Source organism: Panthera tigris, chromosome D2 (assembly GCF_018350195.1).
Source record: "Panthera tigris isolate Pti1 chromosome D2, P.tigris_Pti1_mat1.1, whole genome shotgun sequence".
NCBI classification, from domain to species: Eukaryota; Metazoa; Chordata; class Mammalia; order Carnivora; family Felidae; genus Panthera; species Panthera tigris.
In genome coordinates this window covers 61,712,285-61,736,995 of record NC_056670.1, presented here as the reverse complement: position 1 = coordinate 61,736,995, position 24,711 = coordinate 61,712,285, and the positions used below count along the sequence as shown (strand labels likewise).

The 24,711-nt window shown below is 40.3% G+C and overlaps 1 protein-coding gene across 4 annotated transcripts in view; it reads right to left on the bottom strand.

Annotated features, from left to right (window-relative positions):
• Window positions 1-21,628, bottom strand: part of CFAP58 (cilia and flagella associated protein 58) — a 106,145-nt gene extending 84,517 nt beyond the window's left edge. For all 4 annotated transcript variants that reach the window (XM_042960776.1, XM_042960779.1, XM_042960780.1 and 1 more), the window contains exons 1-7: window positions 21,451-21,628; window positions 15,480-15,761; window positions 13,271-13,419; window positions 10,424-10,580; window positions 9,379-9,573; window positions 6,910-7,047; window positions 4,320-4,479 (exon numbers count right to left, since the gene is read on the bottom strand). In XM_042960776.1, the coding sequence (XP_042816710.1) occupies window positions 4,320-4,479; window positions 6,910-7,047; window positions 9,379-9,573; window positions 10,424-10,580; window positions 13,271-13,419; window positions 15,480-15,761; window positions 21,451-21,459 (1,090 nt within the window). In that variant the 5' untranslated portion in view covers window positions 21,460-21,628. The remainder of the gene's footprint in view (window positions 1-4,319; window positions 4,480-6,909; window positions 7,048-9,378; window positions 9,574-10,423; window positions 10,581-13,270; window positions 13,420-15,479; window positions 15,762-21,450) is intronic.
• Between the last annotated feature and the right edge of the window lie 3,083 nt (window positions 21,629-24,711).

Sequence of the window (24,711 nt, the reverse complement as noted above, 5' to 3'; positions counted from 1 at the left end):
AAAGAATCTGCCAAAGCCAATGTAACAGAGAAACTGCTTTATAGATTTATCTGCAGCTATAAAACTACTATTTATTGAGGGTTGCATGATCTTCACCATAACGCCATGAAGGAGGTCCCCTGTCCTCAGACGGAAACTGAGGCTTAGAGGAATTAAGCCACATGCCAACAGTCTGCAGCCAAGAAGTGAGGGGCTGAGGCTGGGAGCGTGGTTTCTCTGACTCCAAGAGTCCTTGCTCTTTTTAAATCTTTCTAATTATACAAATAATTAGGAATACAGACAGAAATGAGACATCCAAATAACAAAAGGGAAAAAATTTCAAGTCAACCAGAATCTACTTAGGATTTTCATATGTCTCTTTCCAGACTTTTTCCTATGCAAATATGTGTGTGCATAAAAATATAAATATATACACATTCATATACATACACCAAAATGAATTATACTACACATACTGTTTTGTAGCTTGCTTTCGTAATTAACTAACATAAAATAAATGCCTCTCTATATTATAAATGTGCAACTACAACAGAATTTTAATGACTCTGTGATATTTCACTATATGAAAATGCGTAATTTATTTAGCCAATCCCCTACCTTAACATTTAAATTGCTTCCATTTTACTTATTTATTTGCAATTATAAGCCATAATTCTGTGAAAGTTCTCATTCATTTGTTACTCTAGAAGAGGAAGTCCTGGATTGAAGGTGATAAAAAAAAAAGACATCTCTCTCCTACTGCCAAATTTCTCTCCAGAAAACTAATAGCAGCTTAAATCCACACCCAGACCATCACTGGATATTATCACTCTTTGATCTTTAACAAGCCAATAGAGTATCAAAGCCAGTATGTCTGTATTTCATTTACATTTCCTTGATTAGTAGTGAAATCAACTACTTTTTCATGTTTAATGACCACTTACTTGTATTTATGGGTTTTTTTAACAGTGAGTTTTTTAAGTTTATTTATTTATTTTGAGGGGGGAAATGGAGAGAGAGAGAAGAGAGAGAGAGAGAGAAACCCAAGTAGGCTCCACACCATCAGCGCAGAGCCTAATGAGGGACTCCAACTCACAAACCATGAGATCAAGACCTGAGCCCACTGAGGCACCCAGGTGCCCCCTGTATTTGTTTTTAAATTTGCCCACACTTGCCCTATGCCCATTTTTCTCATGAATTGTTTACCCCTTTTATGGATTTGTGAGAACTCTTTCATTAAATCTCTCAATCTTTGCTTTATGGTTTCCACATTTGGTGTTAACTTTTTTTTCCCAAAAAGTAACTTACTGTTCTGCTACCATTTTCTTAATAGTCCATACAGAACACCGGTATGAAACACCTTTATCTTAATGATAATCTTGGGTATTTTTTGTTTTTTCCAATCTCTTCCATTGATCTGTTTATCAGGCATTTTCACTACACTACTTGATGACTATTGAAGCTTTATAATATTAAAAACCTAACCCAGTAAGGCAAATACTCCCTCATCACCCCTTTTTCCAGAATTTTATGGCTATTGTCACCTGTTTATTTTTCAGGAAGAACTCTAGAATCAGTTTTCAAGTCCCAACAATATAACTTACTGAAATTTTTATTGGAAATATCAAATATACAGATTAATTTAGGCAGATTTATATCTTTATCATATTGAGCTTTCTCATTCAGGAACTTTGTATATCTCTCCATTTTTCAAGTCTTCGTTTATACCCCTCAATAGAATTCTGGAGTGTGTTTTATATACATGTCTTGCAGATATCCGGGTAACTTTATTTATAGATATTTTATTACTTGAGTTGCTATCGTGAAAAGGGGTTTTTCCATCATATATTCTAACTGATTCTGTGTATGAAAGGAAGCTATTGATACCTATATATTTATTTTATAACCTGCCACCCCAGTGAACTCTCATTAGTTCTGGCAGTTTATCAGTTAGTTTCTTGGGTTTTGTGATAGAAAAATCACAACCCATGGAGGACTCATGCTTCTAACTCTTATGTCCAGTGCCACTGTTTGATCAGACATTCAAAAGGAAGAAGTCCCCAAGAAAAAATAATGTTAACGATACCTATAAAATAACCAAAAGAGAGCATGATGACTTCTATAAATATGACTTAAGGATGAAGAATTGGGTTCAACACAGAATGAATAATTTTTTTTTCAAAACTTAGAACTACTGCAAGTAAAAAATACACTGATTTAAATATGGGAGTGTTTTGAAAGTCACTAAACCAATTACAAAATATGATCTAGTAGGGGCGCCTGGGTGGCTCAGTCGGTTGAGCGTCCGACTTCGGCTCAGGTCATGATCTCATGGCGTGTGAGTTCGAGCCCTGCGTCGGGCTCTGGGCTGATGGCTCAGAGCCTGGAACCTGCTTCCGATTCTGTGTCTCGCTCTCTCTCTGCCCCTCCCCCGTTCATGCTCTGTCTCTCTCTGTCTCAAAAATAAATAAACGTTAAAAAAAAAAAGTAAAAAAAAAATATGATCTAGTAGTTTTATTTTTCTTCCTAACTATCACTGAAAACATTAGATTGTAAACTCACGCAAGACTGTAAGCATCCCGAGGGCAGGGACCTCCATACAGCCAATGCCTACCTTGGTGACTACACATAGTAGGCACTCAGCTTATTGAATAAAAGAATGGAGAAATTTTCAAGGTAAGCTCTAGCTGTACCTCAATAAAAGATTATTTCCTGATGTCTTTGAAGGAAAAATTCCTGTACTTTTCAAAGGCTTACATAACAAATACAGCTCACTGTTGAACAACATCAGACTTACGAATGCCGATCCCCTGTGAAGATGAAAATCCATGTATAACTTTTGACTCCCCAAAAACTTTACTAACAGCCTACTGTTGACCAGAAGCCTTACTGATAATACAAACAGTCGATTAACACATATTTAGCATGTTATATGTTTTATATACTGCATTTTTACACTACAGTAAGCTGCAGAAAAGAAAATGTTACTAAAAATATCATAAGGAAGAGAAAATACATTCATAGTGATGTACTGTATTTACCGAAAAAAAAAAAATCCACAGGTAAGTGGACCCATGCGGTTCAAACCCATGTTGTTCAAGGGTCAGATGTATTTCTAATAACCTTGCCTAGAGATTTAGATTTTACCTTTTAGGGGGGCAATGTCTGCTTTTATGCTGGTATGCATGTTATCTCATTCAGTGACCTACAACCCATATGAGTTCAACGAGGTGTTCCTGCCTCACATACTCTGGTATAGTCAAAGTCAAACCCAGATCCTCTGTGTCCAAGTTCAGGGCTGTTTCTGCCACACCAAATTTGACTAGCATATCCTATTTTCAATTATATTCTTTTTCAGAATGAGATGGCATTCTCTCTTACTGCTTATATAAATAGTAATACGCCCAGATGATAATAGATGCCATTTAGTAAGCATTTACTGTGTTAGGTACTGTCCACAAGTGCTTTATATGTATCAGCTCATTTCATCCCCTAACAATAAATACGATGAAGGTGAGATCTTTACCCAGGTAGACATGACTCCATGGTTTGTATCCTTAATGATTTTTCTGTGCTATGTGACCTTCCATAGCACTTAAATTTTTCCTCCACGGGGCAATGTGATAGCCGGTAAAAACAAGGTTCATCACATGGTAAAGTAATAACAGAGAAAAGAAGTTAGGAGCCATTGTGATGCCTGGTGTCTCAGTCAGTTAAATGTCTGACTCTTGGTTTCAGCTCAGATCATGATCTCACAGTTCATGAGTTCAAGCCCCATGTAGGGCTCTGCACTTACAGCTGCAGAGTCTACTTAGGATTCTCTGTCTCCCTCTTTCTCTGCCTCTCCCCTGCTCACTCTCTATCCCTCTCTCTCAAAATAAATAAATAAACATTTTTTTAAAGGAAGTTAGGAACCACTAATTTTTGTCTCACTGATTCTTGGTACAACATTGTCCCAAATATTGCTAGTGGGGGGACATTTGTTTTAATTTATCCCCTATCTTCTCTGAGAAAAGGGACTAAAGCATAAAGTCATGTAGAACCCAGACTTAAGAGTATAGATGCTATTTATTCCAGCGACAAATACTGAGCAATACTTTTGGCTGGATTTACATTGCGCCAATATAGTCTGTTGAAGAATTTTTTAAGGCAGGATAGTTCAAGGTATTCAAAATGATGTCCCCTGCACATTGGCTGCTTACCAGTTTGAAAGTTGTTTTACTGATTACATCTGGCATGGTTTGTGTTTGGACGCATAGAGCCCTGGGTTGCCAAATCACAGTCACCAATAAAATGTTTACAAAAGAATATGACAAAGCACGAAATGTTTCTTGGATTACCTCTCTCTAATCCCAAGATCTGATTTTTTAGGGTTTCCTTGTGCTGTTCCACCTCTGACTTTTGATCTTCGATCTGATGCAATTTCTTATGGATTTGTTCTCTGATTTTATTGAGCTTCCCAATGTCAAGCCGCATCTGATGGACTTCTTCCTCTTTGGCCTGTAATTAGTGAGAGAATTAACCAGGGATATTCAGTAAATAAAGTGCCAGTGACTAGGTGATGGTGAACTCAGAACCCATAAAAGGAAATTATTCCCATGTTAGTGTAAAGTTGTTGTATGGGTTAAACAAAAACACACATTGTTTGGTTTTGAGAGAAATTGAAAAACTATTCTCTGAATAAAATATGTTGCTATATAAGCTAAAAAATAATGGAAAGACTGATTAGAGCTGATGTCTCAAGGTACCACTGAATTGTTGAATCAAACAGGGTAAGAATGCTGAGTTGTAAATATCACAAATGTGTGAATTTTGTATACGAATGCTGTATTTGATTAGCAATTTTTATGGACTCACAGAGTGATCTCGTTCAGAAGGTTATTGAAATTTTTTTAATGTTTATTTTTGAGAGAGAGAAAGAGTGTGAGCAGGGGAGGGGCAGAGAGAGGGGTAGACACAGAATCCGAAGCAGGCTCCAGGCTCTGAGCTGTCAGCACAGAGCCCAAAGCAGGGCTCGAACCCACCAACCGTGAGATCATGACCTGAGCCGAAGTCGGACGCTTAACCGACTGAGCCACCCAGGCACCCCTCTCTCAGAAGGTTGTTGACATGCTATTAACATATTCAGATACTCTTTTGAACCCACATGGCCACTGGAGTACAACTACACACATTAGAGAAAGGGCCCTACTTCCTCAGAGGATGTTAGTCAGTGGGTGTACATACAGATACATGGACAGGGCATCATCAATAGGCAAGTCTACATAATGGCAAAAGGCACCAAAATAATAATTCTAACACTAGAAAGCCCCAGATTTTTGCCAATGGACCTCAAGTTTTATTAATTTTTTAAAATTCAAATTCATTTTTTAAATCTGCCATTCTTAGAAATTACTGGAAAAGCAAAGAGAGCAAATAAACATTAGCAGTTATCCCTAGCTGTTGACAAGGAAGAAACTGCACTCAGCTGGGCATGTCATTCTCAGATTACTGCTAGAAGTAGAATCCCATAGGTTCAGGATCTGATAACAAAAATTTTCCATCTTTCAAGGTGCCCCATTCATGTTACCAAAGAAGAGAATTAATGGCATACGTATTTTTACTTTAATTTTACCTTAGGGGCTAATATATTATTTTGCTTTAAGAAGCCATTTCATTTCTGCTTCAATTTACAGCTTTCTCATAAAGAATGGTTTCAAGTCAAACTACTCTGGACTGTTTTAAATACTCCTCGGCCTCAGATTTACATGGTCGAAATTAGCTGAACTAGGGCCCTTTCCAATTAGAACAATAGAATGTTGTAATTCAGTAGTTATTAATCCAGACCCCGTGGTTAGACTTCAGAAAAATCTTGGAAACCTGAGACTGCATTCAAAACAGGATAGAAGATGTGCAAATAAGTGTGTGTGGGGGGGGGGCGCACGTACACCCATGTTCTCATCAGATTTTCAAAAGGGCATAAGAACCAAAAACTGTTATGACTCACTGATCAAATCTATGTATCATTCTTGATAGGTCACTCATTTTATGCTTAGTATCCTAACATTACCAGAGAAGGGTTTATGGATTTTTTTCAGAATCAGTGATAAACATAAAGTCGCTCTGTCAAACACGTAGGTATACAATATGTACCCAAGTATAAAACTGTTACCCAAACATAATTTGCAAACACTCTTCATTGAGGACAGGGAGAAGAATGGGAAGCCTGTCTTGAAATTTACAGTGTATAGAAGAAAAAATCATGGTTCTACAATCTTGGAAGTAGATACTCAATAGTACCAGTCCATCCCCCAACCCTCCCATTCTACCTTCTCCATATAAAAGTAGTAAAATATAATCTAACTTCTTTGCTACTCACTCATGTAAATGGTTTCTAGCTCAGGGCACCTAGTTACTTGCAAGGCTAAGTTACAGAGATGAGTATCTGAGCTTGCTCTCAAAAATACTTGCATAATCATATGATCAATATTCAGGTTTGTGGTTTTATGAGCATGGAAGTCATCAAACTATCTACTTCCAAGCAGAAAGCAATCACTGTAGGCTTGAGCCTGCCTCTGACATATCAAGGCTAATACAGGTTATCCAACCAATGGCTCCAACCACTACAGCAAATCTGTATTAATAGGGAATGAGGGAGGGGGCCTGGGTGGCTCAGTTGGTTAAGTGTCTGACTTCAGCTCAGGTCATGATCTCAAGATCCTTGAGTTCAAGCCCTGCATCAGGCTCTGTGCTGACAGCTCCGAGACTGGAGCCTGCTTCAGATTCTGTGTCTCCCTCTCTCTGTTCCTCCCCCACTTGCAATCTGTTTCTTTCTCTCTCTCTTTTTCTCTCTCTCTCTCTCTCAAAAATTCGAAAAACATTAAAACATTTTAATAAAATAGGGAATAAGGGAGGAAGTGCTAGGCAACAAATCAGTCACTTGGTGTTTACTTTGAGCTCCAATGCCTTCTGCTGGTTTTCCTGGGATAGCTGCTCACAAACCAAACTGTGTTGTTCATTCTCTTGCTGAAGTTTAGAATTTCGCATCTGAAACTGCTCCAGTTCCTTTGCAGCTCTTTCGTTCAATATCTGAAAGATGCATAATGAGCTGGTTAATGCTTTTAATCTGATTACAATATCTGCATATCCACACAGGAGGCCCTGCAAACCTCCTGGGATGATCACAGCAACCACACTTTTTTTGTCTTTGTAGAAATTGTTCTTTATCCCCGGTGAAAGCACTAATGCACTCAAATATGATGAATGTTAAATGGCTGAGGAAAATGACACCTTCTAATGAATAACACAGAGCGCATAATTTTTTTTTTTCTGAGAGCCTTGGGAAGTCTTGTTCACAGGTGGTGGATAAATATTTTAATGCCTGTTTGCCGTTTGGCAAGCTTCACATATGCAACAATTGCTATAATCATTGCAAATGAGCTAGAGATTCAAACGGGTTTTATCAGTTGTGGGGCTGGGAAGCCACATCTTCAGAAGCAAATCCTGCATTAACATGCCTACAACATTTTCTTGGACAGAACCATTCACTAACACCAGCACAGAGACAATTCCCCTTAAATCCAACTCAAGTCAAAACCGTGGAACGGCAGAGGAATGATTTCTATCTGCCTGACTTCAGTGTCAATGGGGTTTCCTCTTCCCTACCTTGCCTATCCTCAGCAGACACAGTGTTATAAAAACAGGATTATATTTTTTGGCGGGGCGGGGAGTCATCATTTCTATTGGCAGACGAGTGAGAGGATGGAGGGGGAGAAAATGCGCTGAAGGGAAAAGAGAGAGAAGATAGTTTAGACAGTTATCCCAAAATATAACTAGATGCAAGCAAAATTTAAACATGGAAAGACTTCATCCAATTTCCCATCAATAGGGACCAAACAAAATACAGCCAGCTATGCTAAAAATGAAATTGTGTTTTACGTGAGTCCTGGATATTGCTAAACAAAGCACTGTAATTTAATCGTGATGTTCAAAAACCTCTCGAATTTCATGCTCAAAGAAGTCTCGTTTTTCTTGTGGATACTTGCACAATGTGTATTACCCATCTGATTTCTGCCTTTATACAATATTAATAAGGCAATTGACAAAGAAATGTGTTCTAATATCTATTTTTTAAGTGGAAAAAATGCTGTATGTCTTGGCAATTCTTTGAAAACTTCCTAAGAGAAACTATTTTCAAGAAACAACTTTTCTCAATTATATGAATTGCCTCTTTAAGAAATGAGAAAAGACAGAGCACAATTATTACTATTTGAGTTACCTTCAACTGCTGTTATAGGGGAAATATTAAAAATAGCACCATATTTAAAATGCAGATAGACTGAATATGGGTTCCTAAACTTGAAACTTAAAAATAAGCCGCTTAAAAATAAACCATGTTATGGTCACACAAGGAACACTATGACGGTGAATGTTCTATTGAGCTCTGTGCAACAGAACTTTCTGCAATGATGTGAATGTTGTCTATCTGTTCTGTCCAATAGGTTATCTACTAGCCCTGTGGCTATTAAGCACTTGAAATGGTACTAGTTCAACTGAGCACTTGAGGTTTGATTTTGTTTTGTTTCATTTTATTTAAAATAACTTAAATTTAGGGGCGCCTGGGTGGCTCAGTCGGTTGAGCGTCCGACTTCGGCTCAGGTCATGATCTCATGGCGTGTGAGTTCGAGCCCCGCGTCGGGCTCTGTGCTGACAGCTCGGAGCCTGGAGCCTGCTTCAGATTCTGTGTCTCCCTCTCTCTCTGACCCTCCCCCGTTCATGCTCTGTCTCTCTCTGTCTCAAAAATAAATAATAAAACATTAAAAAAAAATTTTAAATAACTTAAATTTAAATAGCAATGCATGGCCAGTGGCTACCATACTGGATAGTGCCATTCTATAACCATGTGGCAACACAAATGAATCTCACAAACAGACAAAATATTGAGCAAGTTAGTACAAAAGAGCATTGCATGACTGTATGAGTGCATTTCTGCAAAGTGCAAAAACAGACAAAACTAAACTCGGCTTAGGTTTCAGAATAGAAGTGACCTTTAAGGGAGAGAGTGACTGGGAGGGGGCACAAAAGGACATCTGGCGTACTGTTGCTTGGGCCTGGTGCAGGTGACCAAGATATGTTCAGGTGGAGAAAATTCATCAAGCTGTACACTGTTGACTTACACACTTTTCTATGTGTATATTACACATCAACAGAATGTTAAAAAGAAATTAACTTGCTGGAGCTGGGGGAGAAAAGGTCATAGATACCCATACGAGCGCTTCAAAGAGCAATGCAGTGCCCAGTGCTGTGTTACCAACATCTCTAGTGCAGAGAGTCTGCTCCTTTCCAGAGAAAACTCAAAGTGTTCCAGAGGCCCCCTTCTTGTCTTTGCGAGGACCGAGGCGCAGCCCACACCCAGCGCACCTTCTGTTCCTTCAGCTGCTGCTCCAGCTTCTGAAGCTCCTCCTTGCTCTTCTGCACATACTGCTGCAGGGCCCTAATTTCCGTCTGCCTGGTGTCCATGTCTGTCTGAATCTGCCTGAGCTCTTTCTCCAGTTTTTCCTTCTTCCGAGACTCCCGTGACGCTTCATTCTGACGTTGCTGTATCTCTTGTCGGAACTAGGGGCACAGGAAGGATAGGGGAGGAAAGGGATGAAGCCCTCCCCAGGACAGATCTCAACCAGCTGAGCTGCTCCTCATCTCAACTCTTCTAGTTTCGGGGCAGTCACCTCGTGGTAGCCTTTCCCCTGCAGGACAGTCATCTTTGAACCCCAACGTTCAAACTTTTCGAGAATGTTCTGTGTTGTTTTCCAGAGCCTTAACACCAGACATCCACCCTAACGGTGGGAACAAATCCACAAAGAATGGTATAAAATCCAATTAAATAGGGAAACCCAGAATTCTGGAGAGTTAAACATTGAAAGAATTCACCGAATTCTCTATCAATAGGATCTAAATAAAATGTCGCCAGTTACCCTAAACATTAAATTATGTTTCACATGAGTCCTGGATGTTATTACATAAAGCATTATAGCTTTATCAGGATGGTCAAAAATCTATGAAAAATCTGTTATCTCATGCTCAAAGTAATCTCCTAGGGGTTGCATGTGTGTATCATCTATTTGACTCCTGGGTTATTATAAAAAGTGTTCAAAAGAGGTCCTTACAAAGGAGAAGGGCCAAGGGAACTACTTGCACCATCTCCAGATGCAGAGCATTCTCGCCTTTGCCAGGGACACATTCTTAAGCCAAAACTGTAAGCAGTGCCCTGTCTTAGTGACTTCTCAGACACAGAATGTTGAGAAGAAATGAACAAGTATAACTGTTCTTGTAAGAACAAACCAGACAAATAAGCAGACCTGTGGATGCTTCATTTGGGCACCAGGGGGTAAATCTGAGAGAGGAACAATATGGGAAGGACTTCTAGAAGGTAATGTTCTTTCATCTTGCCCTCCATGACAAAGCAGACCTGACTGATGGTCTGCTCTGCCTCTTCTCTGCATCGCTCCGTTTCCTGCTGCTGTTCAGTAGTCTGAGCTAAGGACTCTCGTAATTTCACCACTTCTGACAAGAGCTGGTCTCGCTCCTTTATCACTTCTTCTTTGAACTTCAGTAAATCTCGGATACTAAAAAAGAAGAACACTGGAGTCAGACTAAAAGGCCTTCTTCTCAGGAGCCCTTCCTATCACCCTCTGAGCACATTTTCATGGGAAAGACTTGAGGTCAAGGACTAACACCATTCAAGTGTGAAAGAGAAGGACCTTTATGCCCTGACATGGACATGGTAGCTGCTTGTGAGTTGTTAACTGAAAAAGACATTCCAATAATAATATATATAACATGATCCCTTTTCTGATGTTTAAATAATTACAGTGTCTGTATATAGGTGTATGTATGTGTTTTATAGACATTTTTATAGAAGTCCAAGAAAATAGATCCAAACTGGTAATTGGTAACTGGTTATCTCTGAAAAGTAGAATATAGCATTGGAAGAGTTGGAGGGGTAATTCTTACTCCTTAGTTGCCACACCTCTGTATTATTTGAATTTGTTACAATAAGACTATACAGCTACTGTCAACTCTTGTAATTAATCCTAAAGAAAATGTTAATTTAAGAAATTATTTGTTTAATATACCCAAGGGAGGGCTATGATCACAACTATAAAGTCTAAAATAAAGCATAAAAATAAGCAAATAATACACATTGCCAGTTTTCTAATCATTCACCCATAGAGATTAGTTTCCACCAAAGGGATGCAACTCTGATAAAATGTTCCCAAGAACAAAATTTGGAAATCATTCATGTTGCCAGCTTTTGGAGAGTATGTGATGATATTTGTTGATTTGAATTGTTAACCAGTTACTTCCACATTAAAAAAAAAACATTATTTATGATTTGGCATGACTTTCTGCAGAATTAGTGTTCTTGAAATAGAAAGACTGTGTCTGATCTGACCTGTGCAGCAGAATGAAGGTCTAGAACAAGGCTGCCACATGAGAGTTGAGAAAATAGAGAACTTGAGGTACTCACTACTGAGTCATCAAATGACCATTGGAAGCACCTCTGACAATGTTTATTTACCAACAACTTTGGTAGAACATAAGTATTTAATAAGGAACTTTCAGAACTGCATTCAACTTCTTCTCCAGAAACAAAACTTCAAATTCTCAGGTTACTCTGAAGACAGCTACACCTAAGCACATTGTTAGGGCTAGATAGTTTCTTCAGTTCCCCTCCTCACTGTGCTCCAACTCTCATTAAAACTCCTAACTGATCAGTTCCCTCACATTGCTCTTCAGTAGTTGCTCTGATGATGCTTGACTTCTTTAATGAGAAAATAGAGTCCATTATGACAGATATCACATCTTCTTTTTGTTTTTCCTGTTCCTTCCTCCAACCCTGGCACTTAGAACTATCTCTCAACGTTGGATAAATGCATCTAGAAAACATAAGAAACCTAGGCAGCAGTTAGAGTTGGTGAAAAATGCCTAAGGAAGGGGCATCCCGGTGACTTGGTCAGTTGAGTGTCCGACTCTTGATTTCAGCTCAAGTCTTGATCTCAAGGTCATGAGTTCAAGCCCTGCACTGGGCTCCACACTGGGTACAGAGCCAACTTAAAAAAAAATGCCTAAGGAAGTGTGTGATCATTTCTGATTCATAAACTAATGCAAGGTTTTGCATGCCTTGCACAGTGTTAGACACCTAGAGGGAAGGTAAAAGTGTCTTCCTTCAAGAGTTTGTAGCCTAACAGAGAGTGAAGTATTTCAACAAATAATTTCGATACAATGTGATCAATGCCATACTTGAGATACATGTTGGGTTCTACAGAAACAGAGAACACAGTGACTCTCACTGAGGCTAGGGGTAGGGAGAAGGTTGAAATAGAGGTGCCAACAGTGATGAAATTAAGATGGTGTTTGAGATGGGTCATGAAGGGTGCATAGTTGTTTACTGTGTGGAGAAATAAAGAAAAAGCATTCCTGGAATAAAAACAGCATGATCAAAAGTATTGAGGCATCAGCAAGCATGGTGTTTCGGGACATGAGTCTAGCAAGGCTGGTGAACAGATCTATGTAGGGCCCTAAAAGACATGTTCATGACTGGGCTGCATTCTTTGGGAGTGGGGAGCTATTGAAGGTGTTTGGAACATGTGCTGGAGATGGGAGCACTCAGATACACATTTCAGAAGCCTAATCTGGTGTGTGGAAGATGGTGAAGAGGGGATATGTCTCCTTGAAGGCAGCTAGAACAGTTAGCAGTCCATCGCCAAATCCAGCCAAGAATGGGGAGCCCGAAGCAAGGCATTAGCACTGCTGATAAGGAGCAGGGATAGACACAAGTGATGATTAGAAGACAGAATCAACAAGACGAAGCTTTCAGGGTTAAAAGAGCGGTCTAGAATCTGTTTTCTGGCCTAGAACCAGAGAAGTTAGAAGAATGGTGATGGGACTAATGGGGGTTCAGAGCATGGGAAGGGGCTGGAAATCAGAGCAGAAAGGCAGCGAGTTCCATTTCACACAAGTTTGAGAGAAAGAAATCTAAAATATTTACTCATTTTGAAATTGTAGTACATATTCCTGCAGAGCCAAAAGTTTAATATAATCACAAATTATGAGTTCTTGGGTATGGAGAAAGGGAGCATTGAAAACAAAAAATAGCAATAGATGGAAAACAATCTCCGGGAAACTACCAAAGAAGAAGACTGTTGTATCATAAAGAATGTTCAAGGTGACACGGCAAACCCCAGGCCATCTGCTGAATAAGGGGGCGTCCACAAAAGCAAGTTCAACATACATTAACAAGTCTATGACCTACTTGCTATCCTGGTCCAGTGACAGTCCAGACCCCTGCTCGACTAGTTTGGTTAAGTTCACTATTTCCTCTTTCAGGGCAAGGATCGTCTCCTTTGCCTTCTGCTCTTTGTCATAGGCCGAGTCCACCATCTTCCAGGCCTTTTCGATTTCCTATATGGGCCACGGCACATCAGTGAGAAAAACCAAACTAGGATCCAGATGCAAGATAAACTGAGTAAATAGAATAATAAAACAACTCCAATATAGTTGTCATTTATGGGGAAGAAGATTATATATTATACATTATGCATTCCATTTATATTGACTTACTAAATTGTTCAACATGAGCTAGTCGATACTGAACAGCAGTGTTAGAAGGGGTCCTGGCAAATGGTATTTTTCCTTGTGTAGGTGAGTGGGGTTACAAGGCTCACATCTTGCAAGGGCCACTATAACTAGGAGGATATTTCTAATAAAAATGTTAAGATAGGTTTACAAAATTAAAAAACGAAAGCCTATGTGTTTTCCAAGCCCAAATATTATGGAGAAAAAAAAAATAAGGAGTGGCCTTGGATCCAAGCCCTAAATCTGAAGCTCTTGATCGATTACAAATTTTTAAAAAATCTATTTTGTAGTCAGGTCTCAAGTAAGGGGTCCTGGATGGCTGTGTCAGCTTTAGAACAATTCATAGCAAGGTGGTCTTTGCTGTCACCTAATTGTACATAACAGCCTTGATAATTCCCATTCCAGAAATCCCCTCCCAGATCTTCTCATCAGATGCTCACAGGGGAAAAGCAAAGCCCTAGCTGGGAATGGGAACAAGGACTCATGCAGTTTTGGCTTCCTTACTATTATTAAATCCAATGTGGAATATTAACATAAATACTTAAAAGTGAATTACAGCCATTCAAATAAGTGAACAAAGCATAGTAAATGTTGTAACAGCCTTCAGTTTTACCCCACCACTCCATTTTCTTGCTAAGTTCTGTCAAGTGCAATGTGAGTCCTTCATATAGGTAAGAACCTATAAGCTTAAGGTGAAAACATTCTGCTTTTATGTTGACAAGGAATAAAATGAGTGGAAGAGAGTATTTACACAAATTCGTGCTCACCATTACATGAAAGAGAGATAGATGAGTCTTGGGTAACTTCACATAATTTAGTGATTCAAAATAATTACAGGGTATATTTTTCTGTAGCAACGATATGTACTATTTTCAGCAAAACAAATGAAGGGTATTTAAATGAAAATACAATTATACGAAGTTTTGTCCAAATCAACTTCACCAATTATATTTTAACCAGCTCATGACTTCCATTTACAGTTTTTTAATTTGCAATAAAAAAATGGTTTTTTTCCTCATCATACAATGATTTAAAGCCTTCTTTTATTGGTTTTCCAGCAAAGAGAAGAAAATGACATTAGAAAATAGCACTTTAAAAAAAGTAAATTCTAAGATAACAGATGTCATAATTTGCACTGGTCTTGGAAATTCATTTAAATTGCCTGATGTTTCATTGTATGATATCAAGGGAATTATCTAAAAAGTTTATGAGTTATTTTTTACCACTCGGGTTTTAATTATAAATTAAAATCTCTCAACTTCTTATCACCCCGAGAGCAACAAGGAACATTTACATTTTACCCTCAAAATAATGCAACACACTTGAGGATGAAAAACTCCATGGTAAAGTAGAACCATGCTTCCTCAGTAGCCCCCAGACTGAATCCCCGATCTCCCATTATAAGGAATTGGGAGGATCAAGGAGGAAACAAGATCATGAAAATTACTATCTAGGAATTCTCAAGGCAATTTCTTCTAAAACAGTAGGAAAAGCAGAAACATGAAAACATCCTTCAAAAAATATCCTTCACAAGCTATCATCATGAGATATTTAATTACTCATCTTCTATCAAACAAGACCTACCAAGGTCCCTAATATTACATTTCCTTACTTCTCATTCTTTCTGCTAACCCAGTACTTCTTAGAAAGCAAGCCAGCAAGGTTCTATATTATTTTCTGCCCAGTGAAATTCACCAGGCTAATTATTTCCTTTGAAAATAACATTATTCCCTAGGCTTAATGAATATATAAATCATGTAGATTTTTACTTAATAACTCACTTACTACCAGCCTAGAGCTGCCAATGTAAGGAAAGAATGACGTTTTAAATATAGGATGCATTTATGGCAGCTCTCCTTAGGCTCTGTTTCTATGAGATCACTGACCTTCTTCAGGGATGCAATGGTGGTCTGATCATCCTGGGAGAGCTTCAGGGCAGTGGCGACCTTTGCAGAATTAACCACAATCTCTGCGTTTAGCTCTCTGCATTTGGCCATCAGACGCTTTTCATTGTCATAAGACTTTTTCATGACAGCATGAAGCTTCTCATATTCAATTCTAAATTTCTCCAGACTTTTATCTCCCGAAAGTTCATTGAGAACCTCCTGAAAATCCCTTTCGATTTCTTCAAATGCAGTTTCTTCCAGCACTAGTTTCTCACTCTTTTCCTGTACAAAACAGCAGGAAGGGGAATGAGTATTACAATATGTCTATGTTACTATTCAGGGGTTGCTATTATTATCTATGAATACAAGACCTTCATAGAAGCAAAATAAAAATCACTGAAAAAACAGAAACATTAAGACTATATGATGGAAAGACATCTTGTTCATCCCCTGATGTATGTATATATGTACACATATGCATTAGGATAATAATATTTCCTACCACATGGTGTCAAAGATCAGATTAAATAGTATCATTCATTAGGCATGCTTGGTCGGTTAAGTGCATGACTTGATTTCAGCTTAGGTCATGATCTCATGGTGTGAGACTGAGCCCTGAATTGGGCGCCATGATGACAGCACGGAGCCTGCTTAGGATTGTCTCTCTCCCTCTCTCTCTGCCTCTCCCCCCTCCAAAATAAATAAATAAACTTCAAAAAAATAAACAAACAGGATCTTTCATGTTAAACACTTGGCCAAGTGCCTGGCAAAGAGGAGGCACTCAATAAATTTTGATATCTGTTATGATTATTCCAAGCCCTGATTTGTTTTCACTTCATCCTGCAGAAGAAAGCCAAGGGATATTATGGTCAGATATACGGAATCTTGGTGTGGATACCATGATATCACACATACTCACAATGAACCCCATCCGAAACATGGAATCTTCCCCTAAAAGCTATTCCATCATTTTTATCTCTTAAAATGATAAGACAAGGTCATCTTCACAGGTGTATTGAGATGCCCTTTGTGCAATGTTCACAGGTCTTCTCTAGATTTGCTTTCCATGATCAGCTGGACAACAAATTATTTTTTTTAAAAAAAAGCCTGGACATACAGATACAATTCAAACACATCTGGCTATGACTTAGATGAGAACCCGGAGTTAGTTAAATAAGATTTTTTTTTCAGTTTATTTTATTTATTTTGGGGGTGGGGGGAGAGGGTGCAGGGGAGAGACACAGAAGGAGAGGGAGAGAGAGAATCCCAAGCAGAATCTGCACCAATAGCACAATCTCACCAACCGCGAGATCATGACCTGAGCTGAAATCAAGAGTCAGACGTTCAACTGACTGAGCCACCCAGGCACCTCAAGAGTTCTTATTTCCCTAGTGTTAAGGGTTGAATTTGTCTCCCAGAAAGGTATGTTGAAGTTCTAACACCCAGTACCTATAAACCTATAAATGTGACTTGTTTGGAAGTAGAGTCATTGCATATATAATCAGTTAACTTGAGGTCACACTGGAGTAGAGTGGGCCCTCATCCAATAAGACTGGTGTCCTTATAAAAAAAGGGAAGACTGTAACTATGTGTAGTGATGGATGTTAAACTTATTGTAATAATCATTTTGCAATATATATATATATATATATATATATATATATATATATATATAATCATTATGTTGTACAACTAAAACTAATACAATGTCACATGTCAATTCTATCTCAATGCAAAAAAAGTAGAGGATGGGATTTGGACAGCGACACAAACACAGGAAGGAAGAAACACCACGAGGGGCGCCTGGGTGGCTCAGTTGGCTAAGCATCTGACTTCGGCTTAGGTCATGATCTCACAGTTCATGGGTTCGAGCACTGCATTAGGCTCTCTGCTGTCAGCCTGGAGCCCACTTTGGATCCTCTGTTTCCCTTTCACTGCCCCTCCTCCACTTGTTCTCTCTCTTGCTCTCTCTCAAAAATAAATAAACATCAAAATAAAAATAAAGAAAGAAAGAAATACCACGTGAAGACAGAAACAGGGTGTAAGCCAAGGAAAGCTAAGGATCACTGGCTGCCATCAGAAGCTAGGAAGAGGTAAGGAAGAATTTTACTTAGAGTCTCAGAGGAAGCATGGTCCTGCCAACATCCTGATTGCAGACTTCAACCTCCAAAAGTGTGAGACAAGAAGTGTCTACTGTTTAAACCACCATGTTTGCAGTACTCTGTTATGGCTGAGTAACAGCCTAGTAAACTAATACACCTTCTCCTTGTTAGACACAGCACAATAATGAAAAAGAATGGGGGTGGTTAATAAATTTCTTCATTTATTCAGCAAATATTTATTGAACATCTGCCATTTGTAAGTTGGAACGAGGGAGCCTTCGTAGGAGGTACCAAGGTAAGGAATAAACAGCCCTCCCACAGGGAATTTATACATTAATAGTTGATGGAGTATGTTTTCAGATAGTGGAAGTACAGAATTTGATACATGCCATAAAATGGATTCAAAATTCTACAAGGACCTATAGGAAGATGGAACTACTCCCAGCAGCAAGAATGAAAGCAAATTTCCTAAAGGAGGTGGTATTTGAGTATGCCCAGATGGGAGAGTGAAATATTCACAGGTGAATGTGGAGGGAGAAGGTATGCCTGGCCCATGGCAAAGCTTGAACAAAGGCTCAGGCCCAGAAAGTATCCAGGATTTGAGATTGGTTAAGAAGCTCAAGTTGGGGGTGTTGTATGTAAGTGATGAATCATGAGAATCTACTTCCGAAGCTCAGAGCGCGTTGTATACACTGTATGTTAGCTAACTTGACAATAAATTCTATTAAAAAAAAAAAAAAAAAGCTCGGGGCGCCTGGGTGGCTCAGTCGGTTGAGCGTCTGACTTCGGCTCAGATCATGATCTCACAGCTCATGAGTTCGAGCCCCGCGTTAGACTCTGTGCTGACAGCTTGGAGCTTGGAGCCTGCTTCAGATTCTGCGCCTCCCTCTCTCTCTGCCCCAACCCACTCGCATTCTGTCTCTCTCTCTCTCTCTTTCTCAAAAATAAATTTTAAAAAACATTTAAAAAATAAAAAAAAAACTCAAGTTAGCTAAAGAGTAAGAAGTATGACAGGGAGAAGGAAAGAGAAGACTAGACAGGAAGTTAAAGACAGACTGGAGGCCGTGAATGGCATTCTAAGGAATATGGAGTGAATTAATCTGTAGGCCCACAGACCCACTCAAAACTTCTGACCTGATAAAGTTTGAGAGGACTTATTTATGTATGCAACATTACACTTTGATATTCTACATGAAAAAGAGCTCCAAGATCGACACTGTATTGCTAATCAAAGAAATCAACTGAGATGATCTCCAATCCCAAAAATAAAGTAAAATTTAAATTCACCCTGCAGAATCGGGGTAAGCAGTCTAGTTTACCTTCTGCCTTAACAAGCCTGTCTTGCCCAATACAGAGAAAGTCTATGTATTTTTGGTTTTCAAAAACACTTGTACTATTGATTTCTAAAGATTACATGCAAGCAAAAAGAATCCACATCTTAAAGTAGATGTGGAGTACCAAGCCTACCTATAACATTTTGTATAACATTAGCACTAATGTTAAACTCAACAGAGAGATTTTCTTCCCAATGAGAAGCAGCTTACTGTAAACATCACAACACAGCAATTCCACAAAGAAGAAAAAAATCATATTAAGGAAATATGGTGGTGCTGCCGCCCTGTGTTTTCCCCTTGTTGATGCTAAACATGAGCACACACAAAAATTTATCATAGCAATGTTCTCAGTTCCATCCGTGTAAATGGTATTAATGCCAACACTTGATCACTAGCCTGATGATTTGTTTGCAGACCAGGTTTTCCCTGTACACCTGGCACTTAGCATAGGAATGGAAAAATGTCAAAGAAAGAAAAGGTTTTTTAAAAACATTCACGAACAGATTTGTTCATATTGTCATTTTAAAAATATACTACTATTGGGGCACCTGGGTGGCTCAGTCGGTTAAGTGTCAGACTCCAGATTTCCACTCAGGTCATGATCTCATGGTTCATGGGATGCAGTCCCATGATGGGCTTTGTAGAGCCTGCTTGGCATTCTCTCTCTCCCTCTCCTGCTTGCTTACTCTCTCCTTCTCTCAAAATAAATAAATATGCATATATGTGTGTTGTGTATATATATGTATATATATACACAACACACATGGATACATATGTGTATGTGTGTGTGTGTGTATATATATATATGCTACTACTAAAAGCACAGCAAAAATCATCTCTGAGCTGTGACCCATAACCAGTTGGTGTCTTGGTGTCTACATTGTTAGAGCATATAATGATACCTACTTTAGAAGCATGATTTCAACATGAACTGGTCAGAAAGGAACTATGATGTTCCTTCATTCAACGCCTGTCTATTAAGTGCTTACTATCTGCCGGGCACTGTTGTAGGTGTTGGGAATATCATTCAGTGGGGAGAACAAGGAAAAAGGACAAGAGAGTTGCAGTGACAAATGAGGCCAGAGTGGAAATAGAGACTTGTGGAAGTAGAGGTGAGGAAAACCTGGCTGAGATCAAGTGAGAAGAAAAACAAAAGAAGGCAAGAAATGAGGGGAGATAATGCAGGAGAAGGGAGACTGGGAAATAAATTGTTAATGGTATTGGTATCTGGGCTTATGTGTGGAAAATGAAGAATGAAATGAACCAAGATGACTGGTGAGGGAGAAAAGGAAGGTATGCTAAAAATCAAATAAAGGAGAAACTAAAGGAGAGCTAGAAGGAATGGGAGGAAGAGATGGGAAGGAAAGAGACACGAATGAGTGTAGGTAATGGGGTGAGTATTGTGGCCACCACAGTATGGATGTGTGAGGCACCTACCTGAGAGTGAGGAAGATGAGGGTGGGAGAGGGATTGTATGATAAGAGAAGGAGGGATCTTTGCCCACAGGAAGGAGGCACCAGATATGGAGGAGACGGAATGGTGAGGGATGTGAGGAGATATGAGAAGGAACTGGAATAAGAGTGGGGGCATGATGGTGATGAGAGAAGTGCGGACCGGTCTGGTTCCCTAGACATAAAACCTTGAGAGTGCCCAGGGCCCCTTGTTCAGATAAGCCCCACCTTTGGCTTAATGCTCTGCTGTCTCACTTTGGAATTCTTAATAATTTGTTGACAAGGGGCTCTGCATCTTCATTGAGCCTCACAAACTATATGGCTGACCCTGGCTGGGACTGATCCTGTGACGTGTGAGATGAAGGAGGGATCTGAAGGGGTGATGGAGGAATAGGGTATGGCCACGGTGAATGGGGACTGTGACTGACAAGTGATGACAGGGACATGAGGTTGTCCAAATTACAAATGAAGGTGCTAATGGACAAAGGATCAATAAAGAGCTACAGAAATGGTCCCTCATTGGTGAGCCTGAAGATGGAGTATGCTACAAAGTGGGCTAGAAGATTTTACACGGTGGTCAATGACAACATGGGGCAATGGTGATAGGTGAAGAGCTTAATGAAGATGTGTCACAGCAGGTGATGATAGGGAATCGTGGAGTGACAGGTGGACAAGGGTCAGTGAATAGGGGTGACAGTGGGTATCTATGAAGCCTTCCTCCAGGTCCCACCAATCAGTGAGACATCAATATTTCTACCTACCTCTCCTGGGCTCAAAACCTTATGGCTCAAAATCTAGGAGTGGGTGCCTGTCACGTGTGAATCTGGGAAATCATGAATTTCATACTATGTTGAACACAGCGCCAGTTTTAAGAGTGGGGTTGGGGTGTGTCCACCCAGTTGAAGGAGGGACAGGAGGTAAACACTGAGGGGTGGGGTGAGGCTGCGGGTGCGGGGAATAGGATGTTGATGGGAGGAATGTAGGAATCAGCGGATGTGACAGCGGAGAAGTCAAGTCGACAGAAGAGGGTTGATGGGGAGGGGACGAGCGAGAGACGACAGAGAGAGGGGCACTGACTCCTGACCTCGGCCATCCTGACGCTCTCTGGGGGTGGCCTCAGAGGCTTCTGCGGTGATCGCGGAAACCGGGCCGGAGTCTGCGGATGGGGCTGCGCACTACCCCCGGCGTCTAAAACAGCGCCACGTTATTGGTATCCCCCGCAGGGGGCCGAAACCCGGCGCTCGGCGCGTCCTCCCGTCGCCAGGCAACCGCCACGCCCTCTGAGGAAACTGGAGGACTTCCGAAAGGGGAGGAGCCTCCGGGGAGGGCACCCGGGAGGCGTCCTAAGAGGCACAGGCAAACTGCCCTGTGTGGGGCGGGACCAAGGGTGTGAGGGGCGGGGCCCATGAGAGGCTGGGCGGAGTCCCAAGGTGCCCTCGGAAGTTGGAAACTCCGAGGAACGAGAAGGCGCAGAGCTGGGAGGCCGCTAAGGCCAGAGGAGAACTAACGCCTAGATGAAAAGGTGGATCAAAGGCTTCTGGAAGGGCCGGAAGCCACCCTCTGCTCTCCGTGACAAAGAGACTCCGTCGCGGGAACAAGAAATGATCTCCGTTCGAGTCAACTCAACCCTAATGAAGCAGCTACTGTGTGCAAGATACGGAGGGGAAAGTAAGGTGGAGAAAACACAGACCCTGCTTTCAAAGGGTTTAGTCACCAGTGGTAAGAATAATAGGGCGCAGCGCTCGAAGCACCCTGGGAAAACGTATGTGGAGCCACATCATGGAAAGTTGCCTTTCATCTAGGGCTCCTCTCAAGATCATTTCGTCTCCCTCTCCCTCTCCTCCTCCACACTCTTTAACCTTCAGGTACAGAGGGTAAACAACTTGGCTCATGAAATATGCAAAACCCCTCTTGTTTTTTTTTTCCCTTTAACCCCATCCTTACTCCCATCCCTCCTCAGCCCCATAAACATTCATGCTACTGTGCTTGAATATGCATTTTTGAAAAGTGTATGCATTTTTATTAGTGTATTTTTTAATGATATGGGACTTTAGGATGATCTTATTTTCTACTTTTTTTCACTCAATATTCTTTTTATGAATCTATTCTTTTGCAGTTGGTATTGTAATCCTAGTTTATCGCTTCTGATTGCTGCACAGTATTCCATATTGGACAGCAACACATGTGACTTCCATTCCCCAAATGGATACCAAGGCTACCCCTACCTCTCAGCGATAATCATCCTCGTCCATGGTCTCTTGTGGACCTATGTGCAATTCCTTGGCAACATATGCCTAAAAATGAGGTTGGTAAGTTATAGTGGATGTACAGGGCAATTCACATTTGGTTATGCAACTTGTCCTGCACAAAGACATCCAGCCATGCACCAGTGGGAGCTGGAAAACAGCTTTCCTATGTCATGTGCCCTGCTGAAGGAAGATGTGCCCTTTTCTTCCCCCAAAAGCTCTGTTCCCTAGTCAAGTCACGAACCTGAGAGGCTATTACTATTGAGAGGGTTTTCCTCTTTCAAATTCATTTGCCCAGTGGTAGACACTGTTTTCCAATGGCACAATGGTGCCCAGTAGCCTGCTAGGAGCCCTGGGTACTTAACTTCAAGTACTGCTAGATGGCACACCAGAATTATTGCTCTACACTATCCTCCAGTGCACAGTGTGAGGGTTTCTGGCCCTACTCTCATCCTTACCAGCACATTGTAGTTTGTTTATTCATAAACACTCACATAGTGTTTACCAAGTGTCAAATACTATTCTAAGTGCCTTACAAATACTGACTCATCTAATTAGCCAACTTTCTAAATTCTGTCAATTATCATGGAAGTAGTGTCAACATATTTTTGCTTTACTCTGCGTCTCTCTGACTCCTAGTGAAATTGAACATTTCTTCATACATCTATAAGCCACTTGGGATTCCCTTCTGTGAATTGTCTATTTATAGCCTTTACCTATATTTCAGTTGCTCTTTTTCTTTTTCATTTGATTTGCAAGAGGTTTTTGTACATTAATCTGGACATTAATCTGCTTTCAAAGACTGAAAACTTTGCTTGCCATGTCCTTTGTAAAACAATAATCCTTCATTTTGTAGCCCTTCATTGTGTGTGTGTGTGTGTGTGTGTGTGTGTGTGTGTGTGTTTTACTTTTCACATGCTTTCCCAGTATGATTTAAGAAGTCCTTCTCAACCCCAAGGTCATAAAGGTATTGTCTATCATTTTCTTACATTAGTGTCATAGTTTTACTTGTTAGCATTCAGTTCTTGAGCCCATCTTACTTTTGCGTATGGTGTGAGGTAAGGATCCGATTTTTTTTTTCTCAGAGGAGTGAGCCCATTTTCAACATCTTGGTTCCCAAATATAGACAGTTCTGCACTGAGCTCTGTGGTTTGCTCCTGTGCTAGTACCACAAGGTTTTATCACGATGGTTTTATAGCCAGACATCATGATTGAGGGCAAGTCCCCCACTCCTACTTCTTCTGTCAAAACGTCACTGGCTAATCATGAACCTCCATCAACCCATATAATTTTCAGGATGTTTTCAAGTTCCTCATGAGAAATCTTAACTGGAACATTAATGAATTTATGATTTAACTTGGGGAAAATTCACATTTGTATAATTGTATCTCATTCATGAACAGAGACTATATATCTGGTAGACAAAAAAGGACATAATATGGCAGAGGCATAATGCACTATGGAGGCAATAGGAGAAGTGGCAGCTGAAGCTGGAGGATCAGGCTGAACCAAACTGCAAGCCAAGCTAATGGAAATGAGAACACAGGGTAGGCAACAGGGCTCAGGCTACTTTGTGTGTTTACAGGAGATCCAATCACACGCTGGGACTAACAGGTGGTGATACCATCGTGATCCAGAGAGACTCCATAACATTCCTGAAGGTACATAACAGAGAAAGACCTAGAGGGCTCTGGCCACCCATATCTTGTATTGGTATCAGTTGTAGTGCTATATGTCTTCCCATTTCCCAAGAATCTTCTGAAGGATTATTTTACAAGCGGATGGCCTGCCAAGGTGACAGAAATTCAATCCAGAAAACACTTCTTTAAAGCACCTGCTGCACTGTAAGTACAAGGCTGGCCAGAGGAACCACAGAGCCAACTAAGACAGAGTCACTGCCCTTTGCATTCACAATCTGGCTTTGGGGGAAAGAGAGAAAAGACCATCTACAAGTAATCCCAACACAATATGATGGCATAATTTAGAACATGCTATGCCAACAGCAAGCACTATGGGTGCTGGGTCAGTCTAGACACTGATACCTGAGAGCATTATTTAGAATATGAGGACAAAAAGACCTTAACAAAGGAAATCAGGGA